Genomic DNA, 15869 nt, shown 5'->3' with positions numbered 1-15869 from the left:
TATTACTGGAATCTGGATTCCTTTTACTTTTCCCAAAATTTTAATACATTTTTCTTAAGAATGATGTTTTTGAAATAATTTGCCTTATCTGGAGGAATGCAACTTTAAGAAAAACACAAATACTAAGAAATTACTCTTACCTCATGAAGTCCATCAAGAAGGAATGCCAGGAATTCCTGGGAGTCATGCTGAGCAAACCCAGTAAACTGACTTGCCTTTTGTGCTACCAGATTCTAAAAATAGACACAAAACTGTAGTTTGCGTTGAAGCACCTTGAAATTTCATTTTTGTTTTTCAACTACAGTATACAATTGTATGGTAACTTTACAGTAATGCCTGTCTTTGCACAATTTTATATACAAGGTACCTGACCAGAACCACTGATCCTATTGTGAATTAACTAATAAGTTTATTGCATGAAATAAAATTAACAAAGTGTTGTTATTAGCTTAGTTTAAGCAAACTGAGGAAGTAAAACTAAATAAATTGGAGCTTACTGGGGGAATAAAATGCTACTTATTGCTACTGTTTATGAAATGACATCAAATTTGCTTCACTTTATACTTATATACTGATATTTCATTTTGTAACCTTTACAACTAATCTTGCAGAAATAGTATACCTTCAATTTGGAGGGTGCATAAGAAAAATGCTTCCCAGACCAAAGCACTTTACATAACACAGCAAAACAAACTGCCAATTTTCCACCACTACCAAGAACATTGTCTGTATTTAAATCATTCTGGAACTTTCCTTCTGCAAAATAGAAACAACATTTTGATTTTATCCTTAATAATGAGTTTTTTTCCCAGGATTTTGGGAACATGACCGATACCCATGGAATTGGGAATTTCAGCAATGTTATGTTAAAAATTGGGATAAAAATCGCATGACTTAAATTTTGCAGTGATAGAATGAATACAACGAATAACTGTCTAGTAAAGCATCTGCAAATACAATTAAACACTATAACAGTGAAGAAGTCCTTATTTCAAAGTTTTTTTACCTGGTATTCAATATTTTTATCTTATAACTTTTCAATTGGGAATTTTTTCCTGAGGATTGGGAAAATAATATACTATTTTCAATTTGGAATATGACTGAATATCGGCTATAAAACAAGCCCAAAAAAAAATCTCTGAATGATTACAATTTTATAAACTTATCGGACATCTTGGTAACAGGGTTCCATGTTTTGAATTTTTCTTTGAAATTAAAAATTCAAAAATACCATTACCTTAATCGCTCTCTCTTGTCTATTTTTTAAATTTTCTGACATACCATTTGCATTGGTTTATTATTATTATAACACTATAAACATGTATACAGGAAGAGTTTTAAAATTAATTTCAGTGAACAGAATTTAAATACTTGTTCCATTGACTCTTGTATTTTGTGGTGAAGTACAGGATGGCACTTATGACGAGATTTACAAAATTGAAGTCCAGCATATTACCGCAGTTGCATGGATCTGTTCTACTTCTTTGAGCTTTAAACCAAGAGCTTTTTAAGTAAATTAAGATCATCTAAGTTAAATAAGATATAATACCTAGAAAAAAGTCTCTAAACTCCCTTGTGTTCACCAAACATTGTAAAACACCATTCATAAAACATGTGTTGCCAAGATTGTCAAGTCCAGTGAATCCTGGGGGCCGTACAACCTGCTCTCTTTCTTCTACCTGTTTATTCAATGGCTGCACTTTACATGTTGGTTTCTGCAGAAAAAAAGTAAATCATCATTTTCAAAAAAAAACCAAAAAAAAACCAACAAGAGCTCTCAATAGGACAGCATTCTTGACTACTCTCAGTGCTTGATAGTAAAACAAGTGCCTGGTAATGTAGATTGTTTGTTTGGTTTTACCTCACACTGACACAGTATACTAGGTCATTTGGCGATGTTCCAGCTTTACTGGTGGAGGAAGACCTCAGGTGCCCTTCCATGCATTATTTCAGGCACGAACGAGCACCTGAGTAGAACCACCAACGTTTCGTCAGCTAGCTGGACAGCTTCCTCACATAAAAAATCCAAAGTCCCTGTCGAGATGGCTAATGTAGAATAATGTTAGTTCATAAAGGGCTATTATTCTGTAAAAATCAAGCTTTGGACATTGACCTCCTTTAACGCTCTAAAATAGTTGTGTGAAGTTTCAACCCAGTCTTTTCAGCAGTTTTAGAGAAACTAACTTGCACACAAAAAACCTTACCTAAGTGTGACGCCAACTCAGGGATCAGTACAATTATAGCCCTCCCTAGGGCTATTCTTCAAAATATTTACACAGTAACAGGTCTGGCAAGGATACCCCAGCAAGCAACTTTATCTGTATTCATTTAGTCCAACTAATAAGACTTATCAATGATAAAATAATGTGCATAATCTCCATACAGCACACAGTGATTTATTTTATGCAGGCATCTACTTGGCATGGGGTCCTGTCTGTCTGGTATGAGGCCATAAATACTAATGTGTATGCAAGTTCTGTTGCTTATCAAGGACATCATTCTAAGGATAGTTTTAGCTGATATATTACATTGGATTTACGACTGTTAGCGGGCATTTTTGTCTGTTATTAAAGTGAATGTAAATTGCAAATCTGGCACAATGTATTTAAACATTATGCAAAATTAGAACTGCACTTATTTTGGAATGTAAAACCATGCATAATTGTTCTATTAAACTTAAACATCCTACATTGTTCAGCAAAATGTTTGAAACATTTAATACAATTATCTTTGAAAAAATCTTTGTAAACTTAGCATAAAATTATCATTTTATAATAGCTCAGCCAGAATTTTTGAAAATGAAGGATCCTGATTCAGCATTGTAATTAAATCATAATTCACCATTTTGAGCATTTATTAATTCAACTTATTAATGACCTTAAACAATCAATCATAAGCATATTCATTCCCAATATGTTTCATATTCATAAGCTGTTTTAAGTTAAACTATTTTAAGTTTCTAAGGTTGTCTGATAGCTCTTCATATAACATAAATATAATGGTCTAGTTAAATCAAAATGGGGCATATTCTGCAACTTAATCCTTTTATGATACAGCCTGTTGTCTTATAACTGTGTCAAGTGTAATGCTGACTGAGAGTTTTGAAAGGGGTCATAACTCCAAAAACATAGCTAATGCTCAATGTCTTACAAATGTACCTTACCATGATCAGGAAGTATTCAAAGTTCAATGTTGATAAAATTAATTGTTTTGAAATAAATCTGCTTCTTAAGTTATTTGGAAAAAAATTCTCAATTAAAAAGGAGCATAACTCTAATAAAATAATTTCAGAATAATGCCCCTTGTCTTACAACTGTGTCTTATGCATTCAGCCACGGAGGCCCCTTTAAGTCTTAGAGTAATGAACACTGACAACCAAGCAATTATAATAAATAAACTTTTTCTTCTAAACAAACAAGCTAAAAATAGAATTGGTAAGATAAACAAGAGGGCCATGAAGGCCCTGAGGTCGCTCACCTGTATATAGCCCCCCCCCCCCCCCGGGGCCAATTTTTACCCAAGGGCTTTTATTTGTTTATTTGAACAGACTTGGTAGACACCCATAAGAAGATGTTTCATGCTAAACATCTAAGTTCTAGCTCATTGGGTTTTTTAAAAGAAGATTTTTTATGTTTTTACTATACACATATAGTTAAAAACAATGACACCCTGGGGCAGGGCCAGTTTTGACCCCGGGGCTTTTATTTGAACAAACTTTGTAGAAATTTACTAAAAGATGTTTCATGCTTAATATCTAAACTCTAGCTATATGGGTTTTTTCAAAGAAGATTTTCAAGTTTTTGCTATTATACACAAAAAAGGAAAATCAATGACCCCCGTGGCAGGGCCAATTTTGACCCCGGGTCTTTTATTTGAACAAACTTTGTAGACACTGATTAGAAGATGTTTCATGCTTAATATCTAAACTCTAGCTATATGGGTTTTTTCAAAGAAGATTTTTAAGTTTTTGCCATACACATATAAGGAAAATCAATGACCCCCGGGGCGGGGCCAATTTTGACCCCAGGGCTTTTATTTGAACAAATTTGGTAGACACCCATTAGAACATGTTTCATGCTAAATATCTTAGCTCTAGCTCTTTGGGTTCTTTAAAAGAAGATTTTTTTAAGTTTTTACTATATGCATATAGGGAAAATCAATGACCCCCTGGGGCGGGGCCAATTTTGACCCCAGGGCTTTTATTTGAACAAACTTGGTAGACACTCACTAGAAGATGTTTCATGCCAAATATCTTAGCTCTAGCTCTTTGGGTTCTTTAAAAGAAGATTTTTTTAAGTTTTTACTATATGCATATAGGGAAAATCAATGACCCCCTGGGGCGGGGCCAATTTTGACCCCAGGGCTTTTATTTGAACAAACTTGGTAGACACTCACTAGAAGATGTTTCATGCCAAATATCTTAGCTCTAGCTCTTTGGGTTCTTTAAAAGAAGATTTTTTTAAGTTTTTACTATATGCATATAGGGAAAATCAATGACCCCCTGGGGCGGGGCCAATTTTGACCCCAGGGCTTTTATTTGAACAAACTCGGTAGACACTCACTAGAAGATGTTTAATGCCAAATATCTTAGCTCTAGCTCTTAAGGTTCTTTAAAAGAAGATTTTTTAAGTTTTAACTATATGCATATAGGGAAAATCAATGACCCCCTGGGGCGGGGCCAATTTTGACCCCAGGGCTTTTATTTGAACAAACTTGGTAGACACTCACTAGAAGATGTTTCATGCCAAATATCTTAGCTCTAGCTCTTTGGGTTCTTTAAAAGAAGATTTTTTAAGTTTTTACTATATGCATATAGGGAAAATCAATGACCCCCTGGGGCGGGGCCAATTTTGACCCCAGGGCTTTTATTTGAACAAACTTGGTAGACACTCACTAGAAGATGTTTCATGCCAAATATCTAAGCTCTAGCTCTTAGGGTTGTTTAAAAGAAGATATTTAAAGATTTTTCTTTCGGTTGCCATGGCAACCAGAGTTCTGCATGGAATTAAATTCTTTGAACAATTTTTAAAGGTGACCACCAAAGGAACATTCCTGTGAAGTTTGGATGAAATTGGCTCAGTGGTTTATGAGGAGATGTCATTTAAAGCAAAAGTTTACGGACGGACGGACGGACGGACGACGGCCGGACGGACGCCGGACGAAAAGCGATAACAAAAGCTCACCCTGTCACTTTGTGACAGGTGAGCTAAAAAGTCACAGATAAACTGTCATGAGACGTTATGTCTCACACAAAAACACTTGTCACTTTAAAATGTCACTTTAACAGCTCTTCCACCCAACCACATTTCTAACCTTCAAAATAACATTTAAAAAGGAACTATCACAAAAACATCCTGATGTGTAAAGATGTAGTCAAATATCTGTCTCTAAATAAAATACAGAAATTATATCAATCTAACATTGATGGTCTATGAAATCAAAGTAAGCGTGAAAGTATCTCATATTTTCTTTGTACTTATTCACCTTTACCTTCAATACAGATTTTTTGTCAAGTATAATATTACCTTATTAAGAAAACGACCTTGATTTTAAGAATTTTATCAGTGTTTTGCAAATACAACCTTGAGCCTTGATTTTAGATATTTATAACAGTGTTGTGCTGATAATCTAGAATATATGTGTCACACGTTTGCCTGGATATGTTCCAACATAGTGCTCAATCGTAAACAGACACAACTCAAATATTTTCAAACAGTCACATCATTTGGCACATCTGTTTGGAATTTGGACGATTAATTGAATTACAAGAATAAACTTTCATTCAGAATATCAAAATATTTCAGCTTGATAGATGGAATTCGAACCAAATAATAAAATGTTATAAAGTCAAATATAGATCCATGACCACTGAGCCATGCAGGCCTGGATATTACAACAGAGACACACCTGCTGTCAGTATACCTTATACCAGCTTGATTGATTCTTAAGATGACAAAATTAAAACTTCCCTCCTAAGTCTGAACCTAAAGAAATAGACAGCAAGAGATCTGTGATCTCTTTTGAACAGACTCAGTCAAACCGAACTCTCAATTCATGGTTGTTTGGTTTCTTTTCAATTATTTCAAAGACATATGAGCCGAATCACGACAAAATCAACATAGTGCATTTGCGACCAGCATGGATCCAGACCAGTCAGTTCAGTCTGATCAGGATCCATGCTGTAAGCTATCAGTTTCTCTACTTGTAATAGGGTTGGTAAGCAAACAGCATGGATCCTGATCAGACTGCGTGGAAGCGCAGACTGGTCTGGATCCATGCTGGTCGCAAACCCATTACCTTGGTTTAGCTGTGACGCAGTTCATATTCTTTATTCTGAACTTTTAGCTAAATTGCCACTATGGCTGCAAACAAGATGTGTTGAATATTACCTGAACAGGTGAGGCAGTTAGGCCGCCATCAGGTGGCTTGTCTTTCAGGTTGTCTCTCTCAATATTCTGCTTCATTTCACTGTACATTGTTTCACGTTCCTTGTCTGTGCTACTGTCCGTCTTTACAGACACAGAATTCACAGACATCCAGTTGTCTGACTTTGATGATGGGGGTGTCTCTATAATAAAAAGGACATTTTTTAAAATAAATCCTACCGACTTTCATTTAACACTGGTTTCATATTTCCTAAATTAACCCTTAAACTGCTGTATTTATGTAATGGATTTGCCCTGCTTTGAATTTGGAACAGACCATTCAAATTTTACATGCAGAGATCTAGAGCGGGTCATGACATCCATAAGATTTGACTGTTATGTACATTTATATTAAACTTCAGTTTATCAATCCCCTCTGGAAAAAAATCCTGGATGATGAATGTGGTTGATGCACTCTGTTAATATATTTTGATGCAAAATAGTAAATTATTACAGGATGTAAAAGCAAGAGTGTAAACACCAGTGACCTTCATCCCAGGTACCCCTTACTCCACCTAAAGCAAGAAGACCACCAATGGTATATACCTTTCAAACATCAAAGACGTCAGTCATCAAATATAAAGGCTGTATAAGGAAAAGTGTAACACACTTATTGTAGCACAAATGATCTTGAGCAAAGTGACAAATTAATCCTTCCAAAGTTATAGGACCACATAAGATATCTACCTACCAAGTATAACAGACATCAGTTCAAAAATGAAAGGCTTTAAGCAAAAATGTAAAAATCCATTTCTAGCACCAGTGACCTTAGACACCCCTTTATCCAGCCAACAGAAAACCACCCTGGGTACACACCTACTTAATAGTAAAAATATCTGTCAATTAATAAAGGCTGTATGATCAAAAAGTTAATTTTAGCACCAGTGACCTTGATCCAAGTGAACCTTGCTAAACCCAGTTTTAAGACCAATGGTATGTTCCTTCAAAATATGAGAAAACATCTGTCAATTACTAAAGGCTGTGCAAGCTGTATAAAGGGATATTATTGAAAAACTAAAAATTGTAGGGTCGAGGTTCTTTGACACTGCACATTCTCTCACTGGTCTCCATAACTGGTTTCATTGATACTTATGGTGTTACACTCTGACAGCAAAATACTGTTCTTGGACAGAGCACTTCCCTTTACTGGTTTCTGTAACTAAAATTCCAGTAATATCTTTCAAGTTATTTTGATATTCGCAAAACAAGAATGTGTCAATCCAACATATGGACAAGATGGCAAGTATTTCAGGGAGTACCAAAATCTAACAACACATGTCTAACTGATTTTCAAAGACAGTAAGCTCAGTTAAAGGAAAATTACATCAAGCAGTTGAGCCAAGATTTAAATACTGGTTGGATATAACATAGATATATAATATACTAAGTCATAAATTTTACCTTTTCTTTTCAAAGCTTCCAGATCACCCCATCTGCCAAATACAGATTTTGCCAAGGTAATCTCAATACAAGATTGGTTGACTTTAAATTTGCTGTTCTCAGGAATTATCTCCCCTCTGTAAACATATATACACAAGATATGCAATTATTCAATGCTTTCATTTTATTTGTTTTATACAAACTAAGGGAGGTAATTTAAATAGTCATACTGAGATAGATAGCTTTCTCAAAGTCAGACCTATAGCAGTCAGGGGCAATTGATTTTAAATCAGCAACTATAACCACTATGTCACATAGGTCACTTTGATGGGTATTAAATAACAGATTTATAATATAATATTGTCATATGAGCCGGGCCATGACAAAACCAACAAAATGCGTTTGTGACCAGCATGGATCAAGACCAGCCTGCGTATTTGGGCAGTCTGATCAGGATCCATGCTGTTCGCTATCAGTTTCTCTACTTGTTATAGGTTTGTAAGCCAACAGCATGGATCCTGATTAGAGTGCGCGGATGCGCAGGCTGGTCTGGATACATGCTTATCGCAAATGCATTATGTTGGGTTTGTCATGGCACTGCTCAATTATGTTATAATATATTATATATATAGATAATATTGTTGTTGGTGACCTCTTGGACCTCTCTTTGCAATATATCAGACATAAGCAGGCATCTGTAAGCATCCACAGTTATAGTTGCTTTTTTCTCATTTATTTTTTGCTTTTTTTTCTCTTCTTTCTCTCAAATCTCCCTTGCATTTTAAAAAAACAAAACAAAAACATTTCATGCTTTGACAAGAGTTGTCAGTAAAACAGCATACTTGACTATTCACTGTGCTTGTAAAACAAGAGTCTGAATAATGTAAAATTTTAAGTTGAAAAAGAGCTATATTAAATCAATGTAACAGTTATGGGCCGTGGATAGTGACCTCCTACCATACTCTCTAATAAGCTTGTGATGTTTCAATCATGCCCGTCAGTAGTTTTAAAATAAGTTACCGTACATGTACCAACTTCTGTGCAAAACTTAAGTGTGACACCCATGCCTGGGTGAATACAATACCTTTACATATTCTTCAACTAGACGAGCTTAAATTAAGACTCTACAGTGTTAAATTTAAAATAGAATGAGCCGCGTCACGACAAAACCAACATAGTGCGTTTGTGACCAGCATGGATCCAGACCAGCCTGCGCATCCGCGCAGTCTGATCAGGATCCATGCTGTTCCCTAACCAACCCTATTACAAGTAGAGAAACTGATAGCGAACAGCATGGATCCTGATTAGACTGCGCGGATCAGGCTGGTCCCAAATGCATTATGTTGGTTTTGTTGTGACGCGGCTAAAATGCTAAAAAAAACAACAATGGATTTTGATCAAGCTGTCAACCTCTGCAAACTTACCTGGCTTGATATTGATAAATAGATAATCCATTAAAGCAATCAAGTCTTTTCAATGGAAATACTTTCATAAAACAGTACTTAAGTTTTATTATAAAAACTATACCTAAGTTTTATTTGCCAGCAAAATTTGGTATCTTCTGTGGCTCCTGAGTGAAGTTTCAAAAACTGTGGATGGCTGAAAAAGGAAACAGAAAATGTAATTTCTTATCCCTGCAGTCTGACTAGGCTCTTTACTTTTGGCTGACTGACCTAAAAACTTGTGTCTAAATTTTTAGCCTGATAGTTGCAACTGAATGTAACCATGTGACCAGTGCAGACCAAGATCATCTTGCATATCTGTGCCATCTGGTCAAAGTTGCACTGTACTTTTTAAAAATAAAAAAATCCATAAAATTGATTAAAAGTTTAGCAAGGGTTAATATCCCAAAAAATTGATAACGGACAGTTTCAAAAATAGAAGCTGGACAAGTCCATTTAAGAAATTCAGTTTGTTTAATATTATCCAGCTGCAGTGATAAGTTATCAACAAGAACTTAGTGAACTCTCCAGTGTTATCATGAAAATAGAATCAAAAAGATGTCAACTTACTTTGACTGGAACTTGACGCTAAAATTTCGCTTGTCGAACATCACACTAAGGTTATCCTTGTTCACACCTTTCACATATATATGAACAATAAAGACATCATCCTGAAACAAGTATCATATAAGTTCATGTATTGTTAACAAAACAACTAGCACAACCTTTGCACCATATCATATTATATATCATTTGACATTTCATGTCTTACACTGATAAAGCAAGTAGACACCTAAATCAACAAGGATCAAGGTTGGCATATATATATATATGGAATAGAGATCACAAAAGCTCACCTTCGAGCATGACATTTTGAAGACTTACTGGATTTTATACAAAATTTTGGAAGTTCAAGCTAGTAAATTTTACTTTAACCCATCAAAATCTAATCTAATACACTTAATAAGAAATTCTTGTTCTCTTTATGGTCAGATAGCAATGTCAGTATAATTATATTGTAAGTGTCCCACCTTTTCTATGAAATCATGTTTTATTAACTGTAGCTCAACCACTGGCTCTGTAAAATATAGAAAATATCAACACATAGTAAGCTATAATTTCTATTTAATGCTTTTTTATGGCCCATTTGTCAAAAATTAGACACTCACAAAAAAACCTGATATACAGTATATCACAGACACATAATTATCATCCTTTTTTTAAATCACAAAAACCCTTTCCTATAAGATGTGCTTGCAATAAGCAAAATGCATTTTTCTTTGAATTAATAACGTAATAAATGCATATATTTACTTAATCATTTATTCATTATCTTATTCAGGATCCAAATAATAACAAGAACCGGTTGAACCGGGTGATGCTCCCCGAGAAGGTTCTGGACACAGGAAAGTATAAAAAAAATGAACAAAGGGCAATAACTCCAAAATTAGACCAAGCTTTGTTTAGGTTCTTGAATTGTTGCAGTTCTATCCAATTATATCTAGCTACCTACAAAGTTTCATGTTGATATCTCTAATAGTTTAAGAGTAATGTCCAGGACAAAAGTCAAAAAGTAAAAATAAACAAAGGGCAATAACTTCAAAATAAGGCAAGGCAGAGTAATGATTCTTAAGCACTGCACTTCCACCCAATGAGACCTATCTATCTACAAAGTTTCATGTTAATATCTCTTATAATTTTAGAGTTATGTCCCAGACAAAGTTCAAAGTGTCAAAATGAACAAAGGGCAATAACTCCAAAAGTAGGCAAGACAGTGTTACAGTTCTTGTGCACTGCAAACTTACTCAATGAGATCTATCTACCTACAAAGTTTCATGTTGATATCTCTTATACATTAAGAAATATGTCCCGGACAAAGTTCAAAGTGTAAAAATAAACAAAGGGGGATAATTCAAAAATTAGGCAAGGCAGAGTTAAGGTTCTTGTTCACTGCACACCTACTCAATGAGATCTATCTACCTACAAAGTTTCATGTTGATACCTCTTATACTTTTAGAGTTATGTCCCGGACAAAGTTCAAAGTGTAAAATAAACAAAGGCGGATAATTCAAAAATTAGACAAGGCAGAGTTACGGTTCTTGTGCACTGCACACCTACTTAATGAGATCTATCTACCTACAAAGTTTCATGTTGATACCTCTTGTTGTTTCAAAGTTATGTCCCGGACAAGAAAAGGGGACGGACGGACGGAAAGACTGACGGACAAGGCGGCGACTATATGCTCCCCCGAAATTTTTTCGGGGAGCATAATAAATATGATTAGACTCAGGGTCCTTACCATGCTTACAACATCACAAGCCAGAATTTTGTTCATAGGACATGCAAGCCCCCACATTACACTGTTTTGCCAGTCTACAACAGGGACAGCAGGATAAATTGACAAGGGTAAATCTTTATGCCCTCTTCTAAATAATAATAGGAATATAACAATTATTATTATCATTTAACAAATAGTAAAAAACCTTCTTCTTTTTTCGGACAATCGCTGTTTTCTGTTTCTACATCATCACTTCTTGTGTCATCTGTTGTTACATTTGGTTCCTCTGAAAGATTGGTACCAGCAATGCTTGAAGCAGGAAGCTGGGAATCAGAATATTGTGACATCACACTTGGTGATGAAGCTGGTTCTAGGCTCTCTGTTGGAGATGGCAGAGGTTCTTCTACTGTGGGTTGCTGAAAAATAATTTTTTTTTTAATCTTTAGTTTCTACTTCTGTTTTTAGCTCTAGCAACCAACATATTTTCAGACCGGAACCATTTCAGCATTGTTTATATAGGCCTGTCCAAAGATCATTCCTGTATACATGCATACATGTGAACTTTTTTTGATGATCAAGTTGGAGATTTTTCTTCAAAAAGAGGGAGATTTTAGAATTTCCAATAAACAAAGAATAAGTTCTGGCATAAAAGATAAGGAGATTTCTTTAATTTGTGAAAATACCCCTAATTTTAAGAAAAATCTTAAGAAAATATTGTTGCAGAAAGAGGGAGTCTCCTGCTAAAAGTTTCATAACTATTACTTAAGAGATTTAGAAGAGATGCTGTTTAAGTAAAATTGTTCATTAAGCATGACAGGCAACTGATGTGGGACACAAAGTGATCACAAAAGTTCACTTTGAACATGATGTGCTGCAGTAATCTAAAAATATCTGATAAAAATTAAACCATATAAATTACACTTCAATCTAAGAAAAAAATAACATGATTATAACATTAATATTTTATGTTTTCAAGGAAATGGGAAAAAATATAAACAATTACTTTCAATGTTAAACATACATCTAGACTTTCAAGATTTGACCATGTGACTGACTTCTTTTTCTTCATATGTAGACTCATTTTTCGTTTTTTAACTTTAACACGGCTGTCCTCACGAAATATTTCACCATACAACTGCCATGTCCATTTTCTACCATCTACAAACAACAAAATGAATGATTTCAATAATTATAAACTATCATAACTTTATCATGGCTAAATACAATACATGTCATTCTACTGTAGCTTCAAATTGAGATCATCTACTTTTGTCCCTTGGTCAGGGGCGGCAAAATCAATTGTCCATATTGCCCAGGATGTCCAACATCCAGTATGGACAAGCCAAATTTTCTCAGAATTCTCTTTATGACGAAATTATGCTTCATATAAAATGGACGTCAAGATAAGATTTTTGCCAACCCTGATTGTGACCAAAGTTTATTTGAACGTCTCTTCTCTTTTCAGTTCTTTTGTAACAAAGCTAAGGAAATCAGGAAAAAGTGCTTTGAGAAACTGCCTTATATGGGTATTTTAGAAAAAAAAATCTATAAATGGAATGTAGTAAGTGTACATGTCCAACTTTGCCTACCTGGAAGTTTAACTGTCACATCACTATCTGCAAATGTAACATCACTGTCTCTTAAAAGCTCATTTGTTATGTTTTCTATCTTCAATACCATAGTAACACTATCTTCTGTCTGAGACCAATCATATTTGGGAGCTAAAAATATAATAAACAACAATGATATCATAATACATATTTGAGCCCCGCCATGACAAAACCAACATAATGCCTATGTGACCAGCATGGGTCCAGACCAGCCTGCGCATACATGCAGTCTGATCAGGATCCATGACCCATAACTCCACTGTTTTGTCAATCTTATGACACTAAATCAAATATTATTTGGACTACATGTGCCTCAAGTTGAAAACTAAAAATCTTAAAGAGCAAGAATGTAATGGGCAAGAACTTTACAAATACTGAATAAATTCACAAGCAAACCCTAAGGTGGATAAGTACACATGCTGACCAACATTCTTGTAAAACTTTCAGGCCAACATGAGTACAGGTAAAATACTTTTTGAGTTATGTGCAACACAAGTTCAATATTGGAAATTTTTATTAAATCAAGGGCAATAACTCTGACAAAACTGAATAAATCCACAAGTGAAACCCAAGGTGGACAACTTCACATGCTGAGCATCATTCCTGTATAGTTTCATGACTTTAGGTCAAATACATTTTGAGCTACATGCTACGCAAGTTGAAAATTGCAAATTTTTTCTAAGTCAAGGGCAATAACTCTACTAATACTAAAAAAATCCACCTGAAAATAGCCAGGTGTACAACTTCACATGCTAAGCAACATTCCTGTAAAGTTTCATGACTCTAGGTCAAATGCTTTTGAGCTTCATGTGACACAAAATGAGAACAGAGGGACTGGCCAACAAGGAAAAATCTAAATGCCTCCCTGAAGTGGGTGCACAAAAGCTTGGGTAATAAATTGGTAATTTGTTCTGTGTAAAGTTAGTGAACACATAGTTTCCTCCTCCATTGTTAAGAACTTCACCAACCATAATATCCTCTACCACCTCTCCAACATGGTTTCAGGGGGAAAAGGTCATGTGTTATGCAACTTATAATGTTGGTAAATGACCTGGTCACCTCAGTATATGAGAAAAAACAAGTAGATCTGATTCTTTTAGATTTCAGTAATGCTTTTGACAAGGTCAGCCATGAGAAAATACTGCTGAAAATACATGACTATGGAACCAGAGGTCAACCTTTAAAATGGGTCAAAGTTTTCTTGGTAACCGTCTGGCAGCAGTCTGTTGTGCTGAATGGCAGCTGCTCAAATCCCATCCCAGTATTCTCAGGTGTCCCCAAAGGCTCTGTTCTAGGACCTTTCCTGTTTCTCTCCTATATAAATGACCTCCCACATAACATAAATTCCCAAGTCCGCTTGTTTGCAGACGATACTGCAATATACATTGCTCTGACGTCTGCAACTTAATCAGTCACCCTCCAATATTACCTAAATCAGTAGTTGGAGTGGGATATGGAATTTAACTCCTCCAAGTGTCAAGTTATCCATGTCGCAAAAAGGAAACATCCTATTCCATCACAATACTACACCCATGGAGTCCAATTAGAATCGGTTACTTCAGCTAAATACCTAGGCGTGGATATATCAGAAAACCTCATGTGGGATGCCCATTTAGACAGGACATCCAAGAAAGCAAACCAAACCCTAGGATTCCTTCGCAGAAACATAAAGGTTAAATCCCAATCCAATAAGTCCATCGCTTACCAAACGTTAGTCAGACCGTCAGACCCAAGCTTGAATATGGTTATGAAGTATGGTCTCCCCACACCAAAACTCAAATAGATCAAATCGAAAATGGTCACTTTAACTGAAGACCTTTAGATTCTAGGTTATCCCTTCTCACCCTAGTCTTCCAGTCCCTGTTTTTAAAATTTTCAAATATTCTTTTATGCTCTTTTAAACAACTCTTTTTACCTTTCTTGCGACATGTCTACGTCCCCGCTAGGGGTTCGACATTAACGGAAGAAAGATAGATAGATAGCCATCATCATAGGTAATTGTATAGACCAAAAGGGAGACTTTTCTTTTTTTTCAGTTGGGTTTCATGTTGCACCGACACATACTGGTGGAGGAATACCTGTTGAGAAATACCTCAGGTAACCATTTGTGCATTACTTCAGGTACAAACGGGCACCTGAGTGGAACCACCAACACTCCGTAAGCTAGCTGGATAGCTTTCTCACATGAAAGGATTCGAAGATGCTGGTGCAAACTGAGCCCGCAGTGGTGAAAGGCAAGTTTTTTGAAATCAATAACAACTTAGTTGGTTCAAGGAAGCGAACTAGAAAGTGATTAATATAAGTTGCAAGGACTTGTTTCCCAATTGAGCTTAAATAAATATGTTTAAACTAACCACTCAGCCATGAACGCCCCTCTAGACTGTTTTAATTTAGTCTTAATAGTTTGACCCCAAGACTGATTGACTTTACAAACTGATATTATACATAATACAGACATCAGAAGGGCGACCATTTTCTATATAATAAAAAGCCCTAAATTTGTTCAAATTTTTGGGGCTAGCAGAGACATAGATAACAGAGATAGGCTACTTCCTAGCCAGTTAAAATATCACGCGTGCCTACTAAACTTAAAACTTGTAGCAAGTAAAACTTATTAACCAGATATCAAAATCAGTAAAATAATACATTTTCTGAAAGCTTATGCATTTGTCTATGGCTGCAGGTAAATATATTTACAGTTCCCATTTAAATAAATGTTGTATCATTTTTTTAA

At 35.3% G+C, this 15869-nt stretch overlaps 1 protein-coding gene across 2 annotated transcripts in view; it reads right to left on the bottom strand.

The window, feature by feature from the left end:
- The window catches only part of LOC132738616 (ubiquitin carboxyl-terminal hydrolase 19-like), a 44412-nt gene that overhangs the window by 27718 nt on the left and 825 nt on the right, over positions 1–15869 (bottom strand). Inside the window, exons 2-12 of one of the 2 annotated variants that reach the window (XM_060726170.1) lie at positions 13115–13246; positions 12529–12683; positions 11731–11941; positions 10279–10325; positions 9818–9918; positions 9333–9404; positions 7827–7942; positions 6390–6568; positions 1550–1715; positions 623–756; positions 141–233 (exon numbers count right to left, since the gene is read on the bottom strand). In XM_060726170.1, the coding sequence (XP_060582153.1) occupies positions 141–233; positions 623–756; positions 1550–1715; positions 6390–6568; positions 7827–7942; positions 9333–9404; positions 9818–9918; positions 10279–10325; positions 11731–11941; positions 12529–12683; positions 13115–13246 (1406 nt within the window). The remainder of the gene's footprint in view (positions 1–140; positions 234–622; positions 757–1549; positions 1716–6389; positions 6569–7826; positions 7943–9332; positions 9405–9817; positions 9919–10278; positions 10326–11730; positions 11942–12528; positions 12684–13114; positions 13247–15869) is intronic. The other variant, XM_060726171.1, reaches the window with a different exon arrangement.

This window comes from Ruditapes philippinarum, unplaced genomic scaffold (assembly GCF_026571515.1).
Source record: "Ruditapes philippinarum isolate M1 unplaced genomic scaffold, ASM2657151v2 ctg2290_1_1_1_1, whole genome shotgun sequence".
Lineage (NCBI taxonomy): Eukaryota > Metazoa > Mollusca > Bivalvia > Venerida > Veneridae > Ruditapes > Ruditapes philippinarum.
The sequence above is the reverse complement of the archived record's forward strand: the minus strand, read 5'-3'. Positions and strand labels throughout refer to the sequence as shown.